Source organism: Acanthopagrus latus, chromosome 18, assembly GCF_904848185.1.
Source record: "Acanthopagrus latus isolate v.2019 chromosome 18, fAcaLat1.1, whole genome shotgun sequence".
Classification (NCBI taxonomy): Eukaryota; Metazoa; Chordata; class Actinopteri; order Spariformes; family Sparidae; genus Acanthopagrus; species Acanthopagrus latus.
The window spans coordinates 12,370,386-12,385,870 of record NC_051056.1 but is presented as its reverse complement, the minus strand read 5'-3'; the positions used below and the strand labels follow the sequence as shown (position 1 = coordinate 12,385,870).

At 40.3% G+C, this 15,485-nt stretch overlaps 2 protein-coding genes across 2 annotated transcripts; one reads left to right on the top strand and one right to left on the bottom strand.

Moving 5' to 3' along the window:
* Positions 1-58: 58 nt before the first annotated feature.
* fam199x (family with sequence similarity 199, X-linked) lies at positions 59-7,981 on the bottom strand. Its single transcript, XM_037076925.1, has 8 exons — positions 7,864-7,981; positions 6,096-6,274; positions 5,056-5,275; positions 4,746-4,904; positions 3,493-3,654; positions 2,856-3,039; positions 2,616-2,719; positions 59-2,303 (listed from the first exon to the last, which is right to left on the bottom strand). Exons 2-8 carry the CDS (start codon positions 6,260-6,262, stop codon positions 2,130-2,132), a joined length of 1,170 nt encoding a protein of 389 aa, XP_036932820.1. The 5' UTR covers positions 6,263-6,274; positions 7,864-7,981; the 3' UTR covers positions 59-2,129.
* Positions 7,967-12,681, top strand: commd5 (COMM domain containing 5). The gene is made up of 7 exons (XM_037076929.1): positions 7,967-8,224; positions 8,754-8,908; positions 10,243-10,271; positions 10,387-10,437; positions 10,616-10,711; positions 10,922-10,997; positions 11,920-12,681. Exons 1-7 carry the CDS (start codon positions 8,104-8,106, stop codon positions 12,019-12,021), a joined length of 630 nt encoding a protein of 209 aa, XP_036932824.1. The 5' UTR covers positions 7,967-8,103; the 3' UTR covers positions 12,022-12,681.
* Positions 12,682-15,485: the final 2,804 nt, after the last annotated feature.

Here is a 15,485-nt window from a genome sequence, read left to right as displayed (position 1 = left end):
TCAGCTCAGTGATTCATTTTCTTCATTACATGGTAAATACACAAATAACTTTGTTGCATCACACTGGCATATTTTTTATTTTTTCAAAATTATCTTATTTTTTCAAAATAGAATTTTACTAATTCAAAACTACAGAATACATAAAGCTGCGTTTAACATAACTGCTGTAATTAATAACAGGATACATGAGACAGACAAGAGCCAAAGCTCAGAACACATTAAGTAGCAGGCTTTTAAGCCAATAACTGCAGAGGTTCATCAGAGGGAAAATGTTTCATATACAAGGTAAACAAACCAAACAAAAACACAAAAAAATTATTTCAGGGTGCTACTTCTAGCAAATATGAATGGGGCATGGTAGCTACAACTCCACAAAAAGCCGTTTGAGGTGTCAGTGCCTCGTAAACACTTGCTGTAGATCATAAATATGTAATATAACAGAGCAAAATGAACACACTTCTGAAAGTTGAGTCAATGGCTCGATGTTAGTAGCACATCCTTAAGAAACCAGCTCAAGTTTAGCGCCAAAGCAAACCCAGCCATACAGTACGTGGACAGACACTGTGATCTGTAAAACATTTTCCAATGTTCAAATGCTTGAAATCTATCATAGTGGTCAAGTCATACAGAAATGTAATCAACGCTACATGATGGTGAATCTGATTATTTAGGTCTGTCTCAGGCTAAATACACAGTAGGACTGCTGGCAAAGAAACAAAATGGATAGACGAAGTTCTACAGATATCTGAGACAATGACCAAAATCAAGTACTTGTGACAAAACAGCTAAATGCTTCAAAATAAGACTTAAATATAGAAAAGAACCAGTGGTAACTGACAGCATTTTAAGCTTAGATAACCAATTAGTTCACTACCGTGTTATGATATATATACACAGAGGGAAAAAAAACTTTATATCAAACCTTTATCACTGAGGAAAACCTTAAAGCAAGCAGTAAATATGCTGTTATTTATCATTATTTACAACACAAAATCTTCTCTAAACAGGTGTAAGCAGTTAATGATGCACGTTGTTAGTTATTGGACCACACAGGGACTCTGTGTGGGCGACGATTTAAACATGCACTGTTTCAGTGCTCCCTCTAAGCCTTAAGAGTGAAATGGAACCACAACACTCAGCAGATAGAAAGACAGACCAGCTCACTTCATTTCACTTCAGTTTCCACTTCAGGAATCTCAGATGTATCTGGTAGTTTTGGAGGAGGATTTTTCTCCTGAAATGAATTTTAGAGTCTGAATCAGAATGAGAACGCCATGTTTCAAGCTCAAGATTTTGTGTTTTCCCCATGTGTTTTCTCGAGGGCACTCTTATTCACCATTAATGTGCTTTCAAATTATAACAGAAATCTAACACTTAAACCACCTTCACTGTAGGCCTTTATGTATATACCCTGTAACACCCACCTGCAGCAGTTTAAATAGAGCTGCAGATGAATAGAGTTCTGGCCAATGCAGATAAGGCCTGGTAGAGTATGGATATTTGTGTATGCAGGTGGGTGAAATCTACAACCAAGTAAACTAAAATACTGCCAACCCATTTATAGTTCCTCCTGTATATTATGTAGCAATAAACTTGCTGCTATCACCTGTTTTTTCACAGAGCAGCATCTGGATAATGTGGCCAAACTCTGCTTCTCTTGCCTGATCTGTCCTTCTGCCAGTGGTGGCTGCGTTAGTAGCAGTGGATATATGCTGTTACAGCATCTATAAGCAACCCTCTTGTTAAGTACGTTAAGATGAAAAAATAACTTGTATTGTATATTCATGTGTAGCTGCAAGCCTCTATGTTCATTAGCACTAGCTAAAAGCAGGCTAGACTATCAAATCAAAGCATTAGCAGTATTATTGCTGTAGCTATCTTATTAGTGTTTGCAGCAGCTACCATTTTTAGCACTAACGGTATTGCACTAGTATTAGCAAGCAATATAACAAGCTATGTTAGAGGCTTCTACAAGCTTCTACTGCCCATCAAAAACGCATTATGAGCATATTAGCCTACTCAAAGCTAATGCATGCAGTGATCTGTATCAGCGTGGTCTATGAGCTCTATGGTGGTGGCTGAGGTGTGACAGAGCAGGCATAGAGGGAGCACTGATTGATTCACTGGTGTCACATCAGTATGTCCAGGTCGTCGCTGTGGTCGTCCTCCTCCGTCACCCGTAGTGACAGCACCTCCTCGTTCAGAAACAGTCCACTCAGACGCTCCTTGCGGGCCTGTCGCTGCTCTTTCAGCTGACGCTTCCGGAGGGCTTTCTGCTGAAGCTTGCGCTGCTTTGAGCGTTTCTAAATGACGGAGTGGCAAGACAGAGAAACAGAGAGGTCAGAAATGATAACCAGACGGGGATCAATTACATCTAATGTCACATGCTCTGTAAGCTGCAGATGGTGAAAGAAATCAAAACAAAAGTACAAAGATAAAAATGCTTGCAGTAACATCAGGCAACAAAACCTTATGTTATTATGGATGGAAAGAACTTGAAAAAAACTTGTGTACCTATTACAATTATTTCTAGTGTATAAAGTAATATGAGCTGTATTTGTCCAGCACAATAATAGCATCACAAGAAAAATATGATGCACGTTCATGTTTCTTACTTTAGAGTCTCGTATACGTTCTGCAGCACTGGAGAGGTTGCCGTCACTGTGAGCTCTGCTGATGTTGGCAACGCTGCTTCCACTACAGGCTGATGCTGTACCACCTGAACAAAAGAAAATATCTTCAGACTTACAACCAGGAAGACTCTTAAATGTCTGGAATTGAGCTGGAAATTGAACTCTGCGTTTTCTTATTATTATCCATCACTATTCAATCTGGACAACAATAGTGGCAGTTACCTGCGATGGAGTTGGAGGCTGTAGAGCCCGTGGAGGAACTGGCGGAGCTGACCATGCTGCCATTGCTGCTGCTGGCTCCGCTGACACCGCCGGTGCTGGCGCTGCTGTGACTGCTCCTTTTCCAGCCCTCTCTGGTACTGCTGGCCCGCTGCCTGGGACTGTGCTCTCTGATGTAGTTACGTACCTGATGACATCACACGGGTCAAAGTAGTGTACTTTTCACACTCTGCATAACTCTGTGCTAATGTAAAACATTGCCAGGGAGGGATTCTCTTTGACACACAACAATGACCAACAGCTGCATCAAAAAGGCTATGGAGTATAAATCAAATCCCTGAGAGGTGGATATACCTTAACATAAGACTTGTTAGTGACTAAATAACAAGTAAAACCGTCACTGTTAAAACCACAACATTGCACTCAGTAGTTTTAAATAACCAAGACGTATTTATATTTTTACTTCCTCAACGTTTCAGGTGTTAATTAAACTACAAACACACCCTTAAACACAAAACATAGTCAGACTTTTATGTTCATCGACAACTATTATTTTATCTACTCACACACTGGTATGAGTCGTTATGTGTGACAGAAAACTAGCCTTGTTCTCTGGTTTGCTATCAGAACCACTACTCACCTGCTTGAGTTTCTCGTCGGTGAGACAGTTGAGCTCTATGATGAACTCACTGTCAGTGGGAGAGATTTGAGCGCAGGGGTCGATAATCTTGATGATGTCCAGCTGCTCCCTCAGGCCCATCTCTGTACTGACCTTTCGACTCAGGTACTCAATGTACTCCACCTGGCAGTGGAAACAGACACAGAGTTTTATGTATTGTTTTTTTTTATTATTTTTTTTACCTTTTGTCTCAACATACCTGCCTACACTGAAGACTAAAGGTGGAGAAGAAGAGTAATAGGTTGTTTTTGAAAGCTGGGGTAATTGAAGCAAACCAGCAATGGACTGGAAATGGCTGACAACTTATATTGCTGCAAAAGAAATGCTCCACTGACCCCAATCCTGCTCAGCTCAGGACATCCCTGACTACAATACTGCTAGAAGTCCAGCTGAGATATATATTTTACCTGTTTTAACTGTTGGAAGGGGACTCTATGTTAATCTGGAATTAGCTGTAATATTACTGGGAACTGTGATGCTTTGTAAATATGAATGATGAAAAACTTGACTTGACATGTGAAACATTAAGCTCTAAACTCTCTGTCAGGATGAACTGCACTGTACAGTTTATTTGAAATCTGAACGAATTACTGTAGAAGTCATTTAAAATGTGGACATTTTTACTGTTTCTCAATTGGAGGAAAACAAAACAAACAATTTATGGTACATTTGCAATCCCATCATTTCACAGTTCAACAGAAATCATGTGTAATTTGCTGAAAATTCAGTCTTAATAAAAGGACTTAACTGAAAATCTAGACTGATGGGAATTATTCACAATGGTTCACTCAACATTCATGAGCAGGTGTACAGAGAGAAAAAATTACTTCCCTCCAAAGATGTTAGCTTATAAATAAAATGCCATTTTGTAGCTGACCTGCATTTTTGAATCTGCAGTAAAGATGGCATTTTATTTTTCCTGAAGCTGGTTAGTTTTGAAAAAACATTATTACCAGCAAAACGAATGCAAAATCCTGATCTCTGTTTTGACATCCCAGCAAAATGAAGATCACAGAGAAACATATTCATCTGAAATGTAAGCCATGCCACAATGTACTTGTTGCCAGCTCCCTGACATTAACAGACCTAAACAAAAAACATGCACATGAAGCCGAGTCAGCAAGCTTGTCAGTTTCACTGCTGGTGATTCTGACAGCACAGAGAGGTGTCGCATTTAAAACACTGTAAAACAGAAATGTGTGTTGGCTGTTTACTTGTTCATCATTGGTCATGGCACTCCATGGTAACTCATCAAGGTTACGGTGAGGGTGGGGCTTTGGCTTCCTCTTGGAAAACAGACAGGGTGAACTTGGCACACTCGGGATGATGTCAGAAAGGACATCGCTGCCGCTGGCAATGTCACTTCCTGGCAGCTGGTGGGACAGCAGTGAGACAGACGAACAATGAGAAGTAGAAGAAGCAATTATTTGGAAAAGACAAAGACACGTTCTATTCACTGTAACGTCCACATCCTCTGTGTTTGATGGAAGCGAAAGTCAGAATTCCAGCTGGCCAACAACCAACCTGCCACTCAAACTCGCTGTCGGACCAGTCCCAGTAGGTGCTGATGGAGGAGGAGACATCACTGCAAACACTACCCTCTGGAAACAGGTCCAGAGACGTTAGTTCCTGGTCATCCAGAAGGGAGTAACAGTCGTCCTGATCGCCCACAGACACAGAGGAGAAGAGCTCCTCGCTGCACTCCGAGCTGGCAACACTGGTCCCACAGGAAGTAAGGTTCCACCTAGGAAGGACAATGAACCGTCAAAGTACATCCTATGAGTCATTTCTGGATATTGCTCATCATTTTCCTGAGACATGGTTGTGGGCACACAAGATGATGATGTATAATTTAACTATGTTAATGTATTTCTCTGTGAAAAACACTCTAAATGACAACTAAGTACATCTGGACAAGGTAATACAAAAATATCGTTGCAGAAGTTATTGAAGAGAATGTTTTATAGAGAATGAACAGCTACTCTTTTGAATTTTCTAATGGCAGTAAGATAAAAGTGTCAAGCCACAATATAATCATTGTGTATACCTTTAGGCGATAATTGGTAACTTTATAAACACCTTTGACCATTTTATACTGGCAGGAGACATGGTGGAGATGTTGGTGTATGTTGAATCTTGTTGTTTTCTATTCTATTTGATTAGCAATTGCAAAAAAGTGTATGTTTCTATTAGCCTTTGGTGTAGGTTTGGATGTGAGACAATGCAAACTTGGCCAATCAATAGTGGTGCACTGACACAGTTGTTGACAGACTTTACTGGCACTGGCAACCAGGACATGAGCAACTTAATAAGCACATTAACAATTGCCAATAACTGCGTGGTGAATGCTGCAATGACACATCCTGGATGTTCCAGTCAGGGTAACCTCGACATTTAGGATACTACTTTTTTTCCACAAATAACTTTTGAAAACAAATTCTGAAAGTCAGTTTACTTCACTGGCAGGTGACCTACACATGTAAACACACACACACACACACACACACACACACACACACACACACACACACACACACACACACACACACACACACACTACTTGCCTGTTACTGTGGAAGCGGTGCAGAGGATCTGTTCTGTGACAAGATGAGAGCTGACACCCAAAGTCACTGACGTCCAGGGTTCCCACATCGCTGAGGTTGGCTCTTTGGGAGAGGAGAGGGAACGGCTCCTCCGGGGCCAAGAACTTCTCATACAGAGATTCAGACATGGCCGGATGTACCTGACACAGAAACAGTGGCAAACACAGCAGGTCACCTTTCAGTACAAATACACTCTCAATAATAGCCACCAAATAAAAAAAAAAAACTCCTGATGTTTTTCAACAGCTAATGCAACCATGTACATGGATGGGATGATAATCGATTTTATTGTGGATGCTGACAGAAACACTCACAATAAGTTGATTACTGTGAATGTTCATAATCGAGATAACTGAATATATTCATGTGAATGACTTAAAAACGCTGTCTAGTTCACTGACATACAGTCCTGTGTTGGTTTCCTGATTTATTTTGAAGTGCCTAAGCCTGTCACCATGACTTAACACATGGCTTGTACATTGGATTCTCCACAAAAACACATCATACATGATGTGTAAATACAACAAATTCCAAACTAAAGAATGAAGGAAGATGAGGTTACCACCATTCCTTTATTTGTGTAACGGGATCACTTTATGATCACTTATTTAGAATTTAGATTAATTTGAACTTATACACTACTAAAGCTTGCCGTACTCAACAACAATACATCAAACACAACACAATGCTCAAAATCAAGTTAAAGTCATATCCCATATTTCTTTTTTACCTTAAAAGGAAACTTTGGGAAGCAAATTACAGTTAATGATTGAAGCTGCGTTTATTATTAGGAAAGACAGGTGAGGTAATAATACAAAAACAGGAATATTCATATTTTCCTAACTGAATACACAAACTTTTTCTCAGAGGAAAATTAGGTGTTCTGTGTGTCAGTTTCTGGTTTAAATTTCGCATTCAGACCTTTATATACTCCTTTAATGTTATTCATATCATACTTTAATACACAGTGAGGGAAAAGGCTGAGGTGACGTTCAATATTTCAGAGACATTTGTCTCAGTTTGAATGTCCAACACCTGGTCTTCATTGAACGAATTATAATTGTAGGCTTTTCCACTCATAGCAGGAAACAAAGACTGTTTGGGGAAAAGGATACGACAAAATGTTTCGCTCACAGTCACTGACCAAAGCAAAACTTTAACTGATATAAATACTAGCAAGCAGTAGCGTCACTCGGTTAATCAGGTTTTAAGGATTTGCTGAAAACATCAGTGACGGTGGTGGGCAAAGGTATTGAGGCTGCCTAACGTTATTGATCACATCTTCAATGTTTCTTCGTTTCTTTACCTCATACAAACGTTTAAGAACGTGGTCATGTTAATTGTTGACACCAGATGTAATTCACTCGGCTATTTGTTGTTTTTCTTGGCAACAGACTGAAATGTTACACTGTAAAAGACACAGTCGTTCACAGAAAAGCGAGACAAAGATAACCGATCATTAATCAAGGGTGTCTACAAAAATGTAGCTGAGTTAGTTTGGGTAAACTTTACATAACACGCTACGTTCGTTGGTAAATGCGAACAGCCGGAATCACAACACAACCATGCTAACGCGGTTAGCTGGTTGCTAATGCTACGAATGTCCACGTAGCGTTTACAAAGCCACAGAATGACACCCAACTACACTTTCTCCTCCAATAACGGCTCTGGGCGGTTCATGAGCAAGGTGAAGTTGATACCAAGAGGCTATCTACTTTAAAACACCAACCTTTTGTCGTTCAAAGAATGATCATTTCTGCCACCTCCATTTGCAAATCCTTTCTTTTCCAGCGATGATCTAACTAAGCTGTCAACGCGAGACTGTCCGCAGCAAGGCCGCGTCACGTGACGTGAAGGCGGAAGTGTCACATAAACAGAAAACTAGCATAAAAGCAGGAACGCTTCTACTTGAGTTTGTCTTATAACTGTCTTTTATCTGCACATACAGCAAATACGTACATTGTGAACAATGTCTGCAAGCCACGCAAAGGACTCCAGCTTTTTGGGAGGCAGGATACCACCGGAAATCGAATCAATGTCGAAAAACCTGAAGGATGTGGACCAAGAGATGTTCAGAAAAATACTCAAAGGTAAATGCTAACTACTTTAAGATGTAGCTGTTGCTGTCCCTCTAAACAGCTGTCAGACTGTTCAGACCTGTTTCTCTGTCGGCAATAACATCTCTATCTAAATGTTTATTCAAAGTTTAGTATGCTTAATGAATAATAGTATTTAATGTAGATTTTGATATAAAGTAGTGTAAAAACTGCTAACATCTGCAGCAGAAATGCCCTGTGCCCCTGCTCTGATAAGATCCGAGATGATAAGGTGGCGATTATTTGATCCATTGATCAAAAATATTTGAAAAGCAGATAAAGTGTCAAAAAAAGTCTCATTTTGTCCACACCCCAAACATAGAGTAAGACAGAAAATTAGAAAATAAAAGAACCTGTAATCAGAGAATTTTGACTCAGATCGACTACTCTATAATCAGAATAGTTAACCTAGGTATTTAATAGCTGACAAATAATCAATTAATTGCTGCAGCTCTCCCATCACCTCTAGTTGAAGTCATTATATAAGTTAATTCAATGTGGCTGTGATTGATTGTGTGTGCAGCGGTGGTCAGTGCCCTGGAGGGGAAGGACTGCAGGGAGGTGATGAAGTCGATAGCAGAGAGCAGTACCATCCCTCAGGAGAGGCTCAGTTACATCGTGGCTGGGATGTACAGAGTTCTGTCCGAGGCCATCCGCATCCCCACGCTAAAACAGGAGGTAAAATGGTGCAAACACTGGAATATATATGTTGGAAAATGTACGGATAAAAGACTAAATCAGTCTGTGTCCGTGACTCGCACATATTGTGACATGTCATGGCAGGAAAAGCACAGCTGCATTTGATTCAGGCATTTCAGCCTCAGAGGGCCCTGGTATTGCACTTACGCACACACTATCATGGCTTACCAATACACTTAAATGGAACGAAGTGGCTAATCCTTTCTATTACAATACATGACTTGTGTTAATTGCATACTAACTTTAAGCAAGGATTGAGGGTTCACCCTGGAAAAGTGAGCAAATTCAAAAATGTCACTCTGCTCACTCAAAAGAAAAAAAAATTGCACAGATGTAAATAATTAAATGATGGCTGACTTTCATTTAGCTGAGTGTACAAATTCTCACTGTGTAATTTAGGCACCATGTAGTGTCTTAAAAAGTCTCACAATGGATTCAAAAAAGTGCATTAACCTATATCGCATAACTTCAGAACTATCTTTTGTTTTGTATCTCTATAGGTGATGTAAGTGTTCAAAATCTCAATTTACTGCTCCCTGTAGAGCACTCAATTGAATTTGTATTTATTACATAGTGTGGAGTGAGTAAGTCAACACTGTTTTTTTTTCCTGCTGTAGCATGCCAAAACATGTGTTATAAAAAGGCCTGTTGTGCCACAGGGCTTTTTTTTAATGGAGGAAACTAGAAAGGCGCTCAGTAGAGCGCATACCTCCACCAAGGCCCAACAGTCCACTTTTGTACTCACTCATAGATACCAGCCACATAAATATGCCAGATTTTTTTTTCATCAGGATCATTGCACTTTTTCCTGATACATTAACAAAACGTTTTTGAATGGCAAATGTTAAAAAAAGAGCATAAGGAAAAATGTCTGGATCCGTCCCTTTTATCTGGATCTACAGAAAACAAAAAAGTAACCGCAACCAGGAAGTCACATACAACACCTGAAAACTTTAATGTCCTCAGAGAGAATTTGTGGTACAGCCCAGAAGAAACGGACTCATTTAAAAACAGACCAGAATCAGTAACCTCTGACGGTCAGCCTGTAGCATCCATCATCACTGACATCACAGTACAGACAGACATTGAATTGTATTCTCTGTGTATTTGACAAATAAACAACTTTACTCCTTTATCGTATGTTGTTGCGGAAGGTTCTCAGTCATCCAGGTCATGGTATTTCTAAGGGCCATATCATAGACAACTGAACGTTTTTCAGCTTCTTGAAGATGTTTCACCTCTCACACACCTGTGTTTGCATCGAGGGCAAGAAATGCTAAAAAAAAACCCTCTTTGTTTGTGTCCCTGTTAAGGCCTTCAAAGAAGATCTCAGAGAACTGAGGTAAGGTTCATCCTTTTTAACTCATCCTCACAGTTTTGATGAATTATCACTTATACACAACAAAATTTCAACCTCTAATGCTGAGTTTGTTGTTTCTGTTGTGTTTGTCCATCAGGGTACCTGAAGACTTTATCACAGATTTCTCCAGTGTTGTTTTTGGAAGTCGGTATGTTGAAATGTCATCCTCTAAATTTAGACACATCGTGCAAGTAGTCTTTTTGTGTGTTCTCCTGAGGGAGAAGAGTTCTCATTACCATGAATAAATAGTGAAGAAAACATGCCAATATAACCATATTGTAACCATTACCATTAGTGTGTCCTGACTCTCTCTTTTGTATGTGCAGGCGTGCAGCTCTAGAGGCAGCAACTTCCCAAAGGGATCCACACCTCCCGACATTAGAAGACTTTAAATGGAGGGTGGATGTGGCCATTTCTACAAGGTAATGAAGAAATGTCTTTGTTTTTCAACATGTCACCAGTTCATTGAAGCTTTTCGGTCGGTTGTTTGGCATTGGGCCTGTCCTTCCAGGAAAAATTTCTCTCAGGGAACGTGAGAATAAGCAGTAATGGTCAAAATCCCAAAGAAAATATGTGAAATATTTCTTTATGTAAAATTCAATTTCCAACGTGTGTCTCTTCTGTCTCCACAGCTCGTTAGCGAGGTCCCTGCAGCCTTCTGTTCTAATGCAGATGAAACTGTCAGACGGGAGCTTTCACCGTTTTGAGGTACTTTAACCCTAACCCCCAAATCAACTTTTTCATCCTAGATAATACAATTAGTCTTGAATGATTCAGAATACTCATGACACAAAGAGTGAGCAGACAAAGTGAGAAACTCAACAGCGAAATCATTCAAATCTTCAACAAGTCAGTACGATGCTTTAGTCAACAGGGGGCGCCATACTCCATACCCACACTGTGTTTGCAGGATGCTTTCAAAGTAGACTATAGTGGAGACAGAGGCAGGAAGAGGGCCCCCACTAGTGTACCTAGTGCAGCAGTTATGTAATCAGATTACAGCTGAATTAGATTATAAGTGGCGACAACATCCAATGGGCAGATTCTATTAATGGACGCACCTTATCTCCTCCTGATATGTGCCTCTCAGGATCTCTTCCGGAGTATCACTGAAGATAATCTGCTGCTGCTATCACCGTAAACAAACAAACAAACAGAAGAGCTTGCTGCTTGAGCCTGAAACGGAAATGATCGTATTTTTAAATGAAATCCCCTACTTGTGTGTTTGTGTGGGGGACATTAATTCAGCAGAAGCCCATCATTTACTTGTATGGAGGTGAAAGGTCACACTCAGTCATAAATCACGGAATGTGAATGTCTCTCAGGATTCTCAAAAAAGTTTGCAGTGACCACTTTCGACCAAAAAGACAGGCGTAGGAAAATGAATTACTTGAAAGAAAGTTGAAAACGACTGCACACACATTTTCTTTTTTTCACACACTTTTTAACAGTGTCATATCTCAGCCTCTATTTGCAAATATCTTAGCAATGGCCACCACCTTGTTGCTGTCATTGCATCATGGTAATATCGTGCTGTATCCACATTTTAGCTCCACCCTTGCTATTCAGTTGTTTTCATGCTGGACACATTGTTGGTGCTGCATTGTCAGTAACGTGTTGTGTTCTTCAGGTGCCTGTGTCTAAATTCCAGGAGCTCCGGTACAACGTGGCTCTGATCCTCAAAGAGATGAACGATCTGGAGAAGAGGAGCATCCTCCAAATCCAGGATTGATCCATGGCGCGGCTCATTTTTAAGACTTTCAATCATGATCGAATGAATGACGCTGATGATCTGCTTGTCATGATGTCATAATATCAAGATGTTGGCATCCAACATATTTGGCTGTTTTGACAGAGTGCAAAATGATAAGAATAACTACCTAATGACCACACGGAAGACAAAAAGACTCAAGACTGTCGCAGTCTATTTTTTAAAAACAAATCTATAGAATCGAACCGTCTCACTCTTTCTGTTGCTGTGTTATAAACTGTACATATTAGTATTATTCATTTAAGTGGTTGTTTTGAGACAGCTGCGAGGCCTCCGCTGTGCCAAAATAAAAATCCAGTCAATTGAGCATGCAGTCTCTTAATAAGTGGCCACTGGTGTCATGTGATCTGGTGAGTTTGGGCCTGAACATTTTGTTCACATGCTTCTGAAACACGAGGATGTGTGGGTCAAAGAATAAACTAGGCTTTTTTTTTTTTCCTTTGCCTATGTTTATACATGTAACTCAAACCAGTGACAGTACAATTCACTCATCTTTTGGGATGTAGCACTACTGTAAAACAGGTAAAATGACGATTTTTGATGTGTTTTCTATAATGACGTCAAGAATGTTTACCTCTTGAACCACATTCCCTAATAAAATCTGCAGCTGATTTGATCAGATCTTAAGTGTCAGAGAGCTTTTAATTCATAAAGGGCTTTTTTTTTTTTTTAAAGGTGTAATGCTTCTCAACAATACAGCACCACTATAAACACTCTAGGGAAATGAGTCCAAACACTGACAGCAGCCTCAACAGAAGCAATAGCTGACAAAAACTATAATGTACTATGAAGTTGTTTTAAAAGCGATTGATTAACAAAATTGGTTTGTGTAAGTAATGAACTGGAACTGAATATACGTACAGAAACAGCTCCCCTTGATCAGTTTTATATGTAAGTCGTATCTGACAGTTAAAGAAAAAATAATATAAAAACTTATTCTCATTATCAGTCATAGACTTAAAGTCACTTTTTACCTTGTATTTATGGCTTCTTAACTCATGATTTGAGCTTTATTGATTCATTGTATGATTATGACTTGCTACTTTTTTCAGCAGAAAACTGGCAGAAATGGGTGTCTATAGTTTTTTCATTCAATATTTTAGATCTCAATGAATATAGTTTAAACATTTTGTTTCTTAACTTGTGGGATTGCTTTTAAAAAAAAAAGCTGGAAAACCACAGCACCTTCCAAGTAGCATGACACTAGGAATGACTGTTAATCCATCCACCTATTTCAACCAGACTGAAATATCTCGACTACAGCGGGATGGATTCACACGAAATTGTGCACAGACATTCACAATGCCAAGAGGATGAATTCTGATTTCAGTGTTCCTCTGACTTCCTCAGGTGCCACCATGAGCTTCCGCTGTGATTTTGTGTCGATCATCTCAAAAATAATTTACACATTGGGTGGTTTGTCATGAAATCTGGTGCACACACTCAAGTTCTCTTCAGGATGAATTGTAATTAGCTTTCCATGTAGCTCCATCATGTCATCATTAGAATTTATCCAGAACTTGATAAAATACCTGTGTAACCAATGACAACTGTGATACTGTATTAACTCATGAATGAAACTCATGACCAGCTGTTCAGATCTGATATAAGACCTTTGTCCTAAATTCTACTTTATTCTTGTTTGTTTGTGCATTCTTTCCTGAAGGAATGCCCTAAAATCTGAGGTTTGCCCTGAAATTTGAGGTTTTGCCTGTGTAATGAAATACTCCCCCGGGGTCAAGCCAAGTGAGCCCTTGTGTAATCGTCTGTGATGTGACTTTGAGGATAACTGCTGGTCCCAGCCCAGTATAAAATGTCTAGACAATCTGCACTAGAAGAACTGGCTGGACTGCATTGGTGGCCTACTTAGAGACACACATAACAACACACTTGCGAAGGTATGAGGGGGCACGAGCATCTCTGAATATTGTGCGCGTGGTCAGCGTGTGCTTGCATAATACCCTGCATGTGTCCTCATTTGCATATATGTCAGTCTGTCTGTTTCTACATGTGTGTCACCCCGTCTCCGTCTCCTGCAGAGTATATGTCACTCGCAAGGTTTGTGTCTGTGTTTGGGATTGAGTTCACGGGCTAGACCGGGCGACCTATATTACCAGCACCGCTACTACTGACATGGACACTGATCGACTGACTAGCCTATAATCCCCGCTCAGTCACTCACTCACTCACACACACACACACACACACACACACACACACACAGCAAACCCCTTTAGCAAATAGGTTTTAATTGAAGGCTGCAGGGATATACTACTCCATGTAATGCTAATAATACCACATAGTCTAGTATCAGAGCTATTTTACCCAATCCCCTAACCAGAGTCTTAAACTCCGACCTTAACCTACTTCTAACTCTGGCCTTGTAGAGAGTAACACCAGCCACTGTGCGTCTCAAGTACAGGAAAAGTCTAAAGAATGTAGCATGGCATTCCATGGCATTTGAGAAGTAGTTTGATATCCACAAATTTACCAGTGTCAAGTTATTCAGCAATGTATGTTTACATTTTCGCTAATATTAGCGTACATGAGCCAACATAAGCGACTAGATAAAGCTGTGAAAATTGAGTTTGACTGTTTTAAGAGATGGTCTGTTGTATCGCATATTAATTCAACTTTTCATTTGCAGGACAAGGAACGGGCTATTCGTCCTTTAAAGGGGCTCATGTGAAACTTCTGTGTTGTCAGTCGTTAGTTCATGTTAGCGGAATCCGCTTTTAAACTAACGTTAGCTGCTGTTGCTCTCTGTTAGCAGTGCAGACGGAGTAACTGAGGCGAGGACTGTGGCGGAAAGTCGAACCATTCCTTCAAAAGTAACCCACGGTCTAATAACAGCATTACACAACTTTTGGCAGGTTTTGCTACTAACTGATCTAGTAGATACAATGCCATCCCGGTGGTCAGGGGAAACACACATCATTGGGTCACGCTTCCCATCGAGTGAATGCCCGTCTGTTCACTCTTGTTACACCTCTGTCTCCGTCACGCTCCCTCTTCACTTCCTTTTCCTCCTCCAACAGTGAGGTTTTCTTTCTCAGTGTTCCTGTTGCCCAGGGAGCCCATCTATACATGGATAGTGTTGTTTATCTACAGCCATTGCTCTGTGCAATCAGTATGTATTCAAGTCAGAGCAGGACAGCGGTCTGCTGCAAGCTCAACTACTGAAACTACAAACAGTTTTGGGCCACAGGAAGCTTTTCGAGACTTAGCGACCACTCAAAGCACTTTTACCGCACAAGTCAGCATTCACACACACACACACACACTCATACACTGTTCCAATGCACGGCACCACCTGCTCATCGGGAGCAATAACCATTCATTCATACTCGCACACCAATAGAAGAGCAACTGGGAGCAACGTGGTGTTAATACCCCCGGCTGGGCTTTGTAGTTTCTAGAAGGCA